Source organism: Ictalurus furcatus, chromosome 1 (genome assembly GCF_023375685.1).
Source record: "Ictalurus furcatus strain D&B chromosome 1, Billie_1.0, whole genome shotgun sequence".
Taxonomy (NCBI): Eukaryota; Metazoa; Chordata; class Actinopteri; order Siluriformes; family Ictaluridae; genus Ictalurus; species Ictalurus furcatus.
Genome location: NC_071255.1, coordinates 38095182 through 38103807, shown reverse-complemented (window position 1 = coordinate 38103807; position 8626 = coordinate 38095182). Strand labels below are relative to the sequence as shown.

Sequence of the window (8626 nt, the reverse complement as noted above, 5' to 3'; positions counted from 1 at the left end):
TCGTGTGGGGCTCAGCGAAAGGAGAGAGGGAGAAAAAAGATTATTATGACTGCGAAGTAGTAGAACAGAATCTAGTCAGGGTAGGCTTGAGTAAACAAATACGTTTTAAGCCTAGACTTAAACACTGAGACTGTGTCTGAGTCCCGAACACTAATAGGAAGACTGTTCCATAACTGTGGGGCTCTATAAGCGAAAGCTCTTCCCCCTGCTGTAGCCTTCACTATTCGAGGTACCGTCAAATAGCCTGCATCTTTTGATCTAAGTAGGCGTGGCGGATCATATAAAACCAAAAGGTCGCTTAGATATTGTGGCGCGAGACCGTTTAGTGCTTTATAGGTTAATAAAAGTATTTTATAGTTAATGCGAGATTTTACTGGGAGCCAATACAGTACTGATAATATTGGTGTGATATGGTCGTACCTTCTAGTTCTAGTTAGGACTCTAGCAGCTGCATTCTGGACTAACTGGAGCTTATTTATATTCCTACTGGAACATCCAGACAGTAAGGCATTACAGTAATCTAATCTAGAGGTGACGAATGCATGAACTAGTATTTCCGCATCATGTAGTGACAATATGTTTCTTATCTTAGAAATATTTCTGAGATGAAAGAAAGCTATCCTAGTAATATTATCTACATGAGCATCAAATGATAGGCTGGAGTCAATAATCACTCCAAGGTATTTTACTGCTGTACATGATGAAACAGAAAGAACATCCAGAGTAACCATGTGATCAGAAAGATTACTTCTAGCTACACGTGGGCCTAATAAAAGTACTTCTGTTTTATCAGAATTAAGTAGAAGGGAATTAGTTAACATCCAATGTCTAATGTCCTTTACACAATCCTCAACTTTACTAAGCTTCTGTCTGTCCTCTGGCTTCACTGAAACATACAGCTGTGTATCATCAGCATAACAGTGGAAGCTAATTCCATGTTTACGAATAATTTGACCTAGGGGTAGCATATATAAAGTAAAGAGCAGTGGGCCTAAAACAGAACCCTGTGGAACTCCAAAAGTAACCTCAGTACGCATGGAGAAATCACCATTTACATCTACGAACTGATAACGATCGGTTAGATAAGACCTGAGCCAGGAGAGGACTGTTCCCTTAATACCAACAACATTTTCTAATCTATCAAGGAGAATAGTGTGATCTATAGTATCAAAAGCTGCACTACGGTCGAGTAACACAAGCAGCGAGACACAACCCTGATCAGAGGTCAGTAGAAGGTCATTTACTACTTTAACTAACGCTGTCTCTGTGCTATGATGAGGTCTAAATCCTGACTGATACATTTCATGAATGTTATTCCTATCCAAGTACGAGCATAACTGCTTTGCTACAACCTTTTCTAAAATCTTAGAGATGAAGGGGAGATTTGATAATGGTCTATATCTGGACAATTGAGACGGGTCAAGATCAGGTTTTTTAATCAGGGGTTTAATAACTGCTAATTTAAGTGATTTAGGTACATAGCCAGTGCTTAGGGAAGAATTGATTATATTTAAAAGTGGTTCAATTACTCCTGGACAAATCTGTTTAAACAAACATGTAGGTACAGGATCTAGTATGCAAGTTGATGAATTGGCTGAAGAGATTAATGTAGCTAGTTCAGTCTCTCTAAGCGGAGCAAAACACTCTAAACATTGATCTGATATTGCTACATTGTCATGTAATGGGTTTGTTACAGTACTGTCCGGTTTTAATTTAATGGCCTGTATTTCACATCTAATATTTTCAACCTTATCAATGAAAAATTTCATGAAATCTTCACTGCTATGTAATGATTGTGATTGAGTGTTTCTCTCTGTAGTGGTTTTATTCCTAGTTAATTTTGCTACTGTGTTGAAAAGGAATCTAGAATTGTTTTTGTTGTCTCCTATTAAGGTGGAGAAATAGATTTTTCTAGCATCACTAAGAGATTTCCTATATTTCAGTAGGCTCTCCTTCCATGCTGTTGGAAATATCACCAGTTTGGTTTGACGCCATTTACGTTCTAATTGTCGAATTGTCTGTTTTAAGGTTCGCGTTTGATCGTTATACCAGGGTGCTAATTTTTTTTCTCTAATTATTTTCCTTTTGAGTGGAGCCACTCTATCTAGCGTGTAGCGGAGTGTTGACTCCAAGCTTTCAGTCGCCTGATCGAGTTCTATGGGATCTGACGGTGATCCAAATCTAATTGATGTTTCTGCGAGGTTATTTATGAAGCTCGGTGCAGTAGCTGATGTGTAGGTACGTTTTACGCGGTAGCGAGGCGAGGTGGAAATATTATGATCAATATGTATTATGAACGAGATAAGATAATGGTCTGAGACAACTTCAGACTGCGGAAAAATTATATTTTCTATACTTAGTCCGTATGTTAGTATGAGGTCAAGAGTGTGACCACCATTATGAGTAGGTCCGATTACGTTCTGATTAATCCCTACTGCATCTAAGATGGACACAACCGCTAATCTTAGAGGGTCTTCCAGGTTATCAAAATGAATATTAAAGTCTCAGACGATTAATGCTTTATCTACAGACACAACCAGGTTTGAGACAAAGTCTGCAAATTCACTAAGAAATTCAGTATATGGCCCTGGGGGTCTGTAAATAATAATTAGAGGAATTGACTTATTTTTTGTGGCTACATAACTTATACTGGTATAAAGAATTTCAAAAGAATTAAATTAAATTTATGCTTAGGTTTTTGTGTCACGCCTAGATTTTTACTATGGATGAGACCAACACCTCCTCCTCTACCAGTTGAACGAGGCTGATGTACATAACTGTATCCAGGAGGACTGGCTTCATTTAATGCTATGTACTCGTTTGGTTTAATCCAAGTTTCTGTTAAACACATATTAAATTCCTGATCAGTAATGATGTCGTTAACAATAAGAGCCTTAGACGCAAGAGATCTAATATTTTATAGTCCTAGCTTCAGATCAAAAGTGCTGGCTGTGCATTCAATATGATTTAATTTTATGTTAATTAGGTTACGAAGACAGACTTTCCGAGATTTTCTATATATTTGTATAGCTCGGGGAACAGACACAGTCTCTATAGTATGTATTACCGTAGTAATACATAATACATGTAGTATGGATTACATTAACTATCACCTTTGTGCATGATGTTACCAGGCACATCATTATGGGATGTGTCAAGCACCACCTATCTAGGTTACCATCCCCTGACTTACAGGTCCTCACTGTGAGTGAATTGGGCAACCAGACAGTTGTCCATTCCTCCCATAGTTGGATCTCGAGCATGAGATGATGAAACTGGGTTTCAGAGAACTGGGGTTATAGAAAGTAACCTATTGCTAAGGATGATTCCAAAGCTGGGCCATCTCCCTAGTAAAGTTATACCAAAGAGCAGGTATAAAAGGTTGTTGTGTTACATGTACTATAAATACTGAACACAGGAAATGCTGAACATTTAAAACAGCTGAATGATTCTACACTCACACACACTGTATGATGTGTTTGGGTCAGTGGGAGTGTACCAGTGTTTCACTATAAATGTCTGAGTGACTGATTCTTACCTTTTTCTCCTTATGTACAGGTTGGAGCAGTTTTTTAGTCTCAGACGCAACAGATTATGAGGAAAAACATAATGCAGTGTTTTAAAGAAAAGCTGAAAGAGTGGAACTATGATGTCTTACTTTTCACATTTATTGATAATAATGAAGTAAAGATTTTGCTTTTATAATGTTTTGTTCTGGTTAATCAGATGGTGTATGTAAGAATGCAGAGCTTTATTTTTCTCCACTATTTCATGTTTACAATCAGAGAAGTAATAATGTAAACCTACATCTGTGTAATCTAATATCATGTAGCTACAATACAGAAACTGAACAGTAATGAATCTTTTCTTATTAATACGTCAATTCACTTTTTCTTATTAAAACATTTTAACAGCAAAACAGGACTTTATTGTACCTATAATGTGGCAATGTGTCCCCATATAAAGCTTTACTATAGTTGTAACTGAACAGGAGTATAGATGTATTAAGTTGTATCTAATTATACATACTTTCCTATTGGATTGTGTATATATAATTTCCTATGCTGATAGAGATGTATAATTTGGGTGATTTTGTCAATAATAATAATGAATAATTAAAGAAAATTGAATTGTCAATTAAAATGAATGACCTATTAAAAATTTCTGGCAATCTGTGTGTGTGTGTGTGTGTGTGTGTGTGTGTGTGTGTGTGTGTGTGTTAGGTTTTATTGTTCATATTATATGGTGTATGTGTTCAATAATGTACAGCATATAATATGTTCAATAATTATGGTAATTAGTGTATGTGTGTGTGTGGTGTACAGTTGCACTCAAAATTATTAACTTCCCTTGTGACCATAAGAATTTGGAAATTGAAACGTTTCTGAAGACCTAGCATATTTTAAAATGACCTGTGTTGAGTGACATTCAAAATGAAAATATATTATGTTGAAATTCTAGGTAAAATGTCATTTTTATTACAGCTATACCATAATTTTGAACAATATTGATGCTTTTTAAATCACTTGGTAGTCTGCAAGGATACAAAACTGTTTATGATTTTATGAGCCATGCTGTAATGCAGTATGTCGTTATACTCTCCACTGTACATCGATAGATGTTCATGAGAAGGTTCTGGGGCAGTGGCACCTTCTTCAGTCTTCTTAGGAAGTTGCTGGCTCAAATTTAGCCTATTACCCAAAAACACTTAAAATTCAACATAGAAGCCAATACTCACATCTACCTCTGAACCCAGTTGGAGATAGAAAAAAAGACACCAGCCGTGAGTGAGAAGAAGCAAGGGTCCAGATTTATTGGTTCCGTTCCACCACACGAGATCCACACCGATGAGAATTCACAGAAGTGATCTGATACCCTGAGCTTAAGCTCCAGTATTTATACTGTATTTACTCAGTAGATAACCAATATGTTTCAAAAAGACTACGATATCACTACCAATAGGGTTAAAAAAGAGCTCATCTACCTTACTGTTATGTTCTAAAAAAGAGCTATTCAACTTACTATTATGTTCTAAAAAAGGGCTATTCAACTTACCATTAGCTCAAAAACAGGGCTTTTCAATTTACCATTAGCTTCAAAAGTGGAGAGACAAAACAACGAGTGACCTTGGTCTAACTATTATCTCGCGGGGGGGATGGGGGGGAGCAGCTTGACTCAGCCACCCTTATAAATAAGGCCTTCCTTGCGAGCCTATATTTCTAGTTTATAATTTATTTTCATATTTGCTCTATATCTCTATTTTATATGTAGTTATACTGCTTGAAAAACAGTTTACTGTACTTCCTACTTCATAATATCATTATATTACCCTTCTACTGTCCCACATATCCTATTATTCTGTTTTTTATAAAGAGTATATATATTATTATTATAAGATATTACCCTTATAATATCTTAATATTCCTTTTTATTATTCTTATAAAGTTATAGTAGTATGTGTGGGGGAGAGAGAGAGAGTGTGTGTGTGTGTTATGTCTACATGCCCGCCCTTGACTGTACAAGAGTGTGTGTGTGTGTGTGTGTTAGCACTCCTCAGCTCGTATACTTCTTTTTGACTTTTTGACTAATAAACCATAGTGTATTACTCTTAAAGATCTAAGATCTTTAAAGTGTGAATCCAATTCGTCAATATCCGCCTCACACCGCTTCTGTGTGTCTTGGTGCCCGTCTTTTCTTCTTCTCCCCTTTACTGGATACTAGGTCTCCCTCATGTTTATTTCATGTCATTTTTATCCACAACATTTCCCCCCTCTGAGGCTATAAAGCCTCATACACTACCTTAATTAAGCAGGTATCTGTGGAGAAACTGGTTCTGCCGCACCCCATGGCCGTCCCCCGCTAGCTGTCGGAGGATTACTCTAACAAAGCCATAATCCCTGCGCCCGTCCCCGTACTCAAATGGGTCCCTTACAGTAACCACTTCTACGCTACACTGATCAGAATAGGAGCTGAGGAGGTTTTGTAGACCTGGTGGGAGACGTGCTAGCGTTGTGCGCCCCGGGGTCTCATAGTAGATTGGCAGCTTGAGAATGGGCCTTAGGACCCCCCTACGTCCACTTTGCGCTGGACCCATGTAGATGTACCTAGCCATAACTCTTAACCCTTAACTTACTTCTCCTTTCAACTATATATATATATTATTTCGAATCTAACTATCTTGATTATATGTAGTTTAAGTATGAGTGGCCACTACAGTAACTATTCGACTGGATCTACATGTCCCTATCTTTCTCAACTAGGCCTGTCAGCCCACAGTTTTGTATTTGTCGGGACCTGCAGAGTCTTGCTTCCCCCCAAAAAACAAACCCCAATCCTTCGCAGTCAGGGGTCGGCAAAAAAACCTCCTATGAGGAAAAATTCCCACCCTGCTAGCACTATGTGCTCGACAGCACCATTATACTTTTCTCGTGCCTGACTGCGTCATATCACAAACATTTTATAACATTTTATAACAATACAACTTGACAGTCTCTGGTGGCAGTATCTCTCTGTATGCTGGTTGTCTTCAGCTCAAGCACTTTACGTACTGAGAGAGCCACCCTTTGGGGAGAGATAGGCTAGCACGAACACCCAGGGTATGGATCTTCACATCTTCTCATCCAGCCTGCCACTGACTTGAGTTAGCAGACCCCCCGTTGACAGCAGCTTCGTACACAGCAGCTTCGTACCGGACCTTCACGTGTTCTCCACCATCTCGTCATTGGAGGAGCATCCTCCGGGGGTCGCATGTTCTTGTAGTCCGCTGCTGCCCTGTAGTCAGCATTCTCTCGCTGCTCCAGGTCTCCCACCTCCGGGTGAACACCTCCCCCCGTTGAGGCGGTAACGCCTCACCCATAACAATGCACCCAGCTCTTTTCCTGTGAATAGATAGCTTCATACATAATAGTTAGTGGTCTCATATATGTTTTTGATTCATCTGAAATTACTTCAGTGGCAGTCCTTCATAAGGAACAGACACAGACATGGGCCGACCCGTAAGCATTTCATGCGGTGTTAGATACATATTGCCGTTAGGCTGCATGTGATAGGTCATCAGTGCAAGAGGTAGAGCATCTACCGAAATATGTTTAGTATCAGCACAAATTACGTTAAACACAAATCAAGGTATGCCAGACCTATCCCTGGTCAAGGAAAAAAAAATTTGAGCACAAATATCACATTCAGGTTATCCTCCACCATTGAGTGCAGAGTGCATAAGGTACCATCAGAATTCAATTAAACTATTTGCTTGATAAATGGCGTTCCAACGCTTTTTCTAAAACCGCATTGCATTCAAACAACTCCAAACAGACGACACAATCCATGGGCCTAAACGTCAGTATTTATCTATATATTTATATATTAGCAATTCTACCCTTAACCAGGTTGCACTCTGTAGTGATAGCTTTTAATTCAGCCAATTGGGCAGATCAGGGTGTTCATAATGTTTGTGAAATTTCAGACCCGAAACTTTTAAGCTTGAGGAAATATGAATTTCGGCTAGGCAATCGTGAGTGTTCTCTGTGACTGGTAAGTAATTAGGCACTACAACACTACAGTTGGTGTGTTTGGCACACTAATAGGTTTAAGAATTTCATTTTGGGTGGGACATAGATTAACCCCATATCCCCATATCCTGTTCTTTCAAAATAGAAATGGCCTGGTGTGATGAATGTAAGATCGATGTGTGAGAGAACAATTTTCCCAATGATCCGCACTAAGAGAGCATCTCCAGCCGCGGCACGCACCCCTGGCAATCCTTGTGCCACCAAATCCAATGTTTTCAATACATAAACTACAGCCCTGTAAGCGCCCTACACTCCTGAGCTGGGACCCCCCCAGCGGCTCCCCCCCCCCCCCCCCCCAGCCAGATGTAAGACAAAGTCCTTGTTGACGTTTGCCAGCCATAGTACAGGTGCAAAGCATAAATCCATTCAATGTCAGGCTTGTCCAAAGAATACCCAGATCTCAGGATTTTTGTCATGTAGTGAGCAATCAGTGATCCACTGCAGACCATACTTGATAACGTCCAGGAACATTTGTTGTGCTTTTATGGGGCGGCGGATGACCCCAATCATGTCCTGTCGGCCTTGGGAGCGTGCAAGGGAGTCTATGACCACAGAGGAGTACACCGCAGGGGAGCCCACAGCCCCCGAAGGAGATGCTCCCAGGTGTACTACTGATCTAGGAATGTTAAGGGGAGTAATGGCCTTGAGCTCTCACATGCAGTCACTTGGAAAAAGTGCTGATCAATAATAATATCATGTGGAATGGAGTGGGTTACAGTTGGGACATCTTATATATATATATATATATATATATATATATATATATATATATATATATTCTATATACATCATACTATAAATAATGGGTACTGGATGGGTTGGTTGTATTGCAGAACTTATCGCATTTTGTGTGACACTCTGTGTCCATTTCTGTTCCACAGTCTATAAGGATCCCCACTCTTAATGTAGTGTGAAAAATGTACACACTCTCTGTGACTATATTACTTAAGGTTTAAACATTTTAATTTTGTGATGGCAGCAAGACAAAATTGTTGTACATTTGGTATCTGGTGATTTTAGAATTAGGCCCCAACTGTCAAATATGTTTTGTGAATGTC

General features: G+C 39.1%; 1 protein-coding gene across 1 annotated transcript in view; it reads left to right on the top strand.

The window, feature by feature from the left end:
• LOC128615432 (NACHT, LRR and PYD domains-containing protein 4E-like) overlaps positions 1–4156 on the top strand; it is a 16481-nt gene extending 12325 nt beyond the window's left edge. Inside the window, exon 12 of the mRNA XM_053637513.1 lies at positions 3559–4156. Coding sequence (XP_053493488.1) covers positions 3559–3598 — 40 coding nt within the window. The 3' untranslated portion in view covers positions 3599–4156. The remainder of the gene's footprint in view (positions 1–3558) is intronic.
• The last annotated feature ends 4470 nt before the right edge of the window (positions 4157–8626 follow it).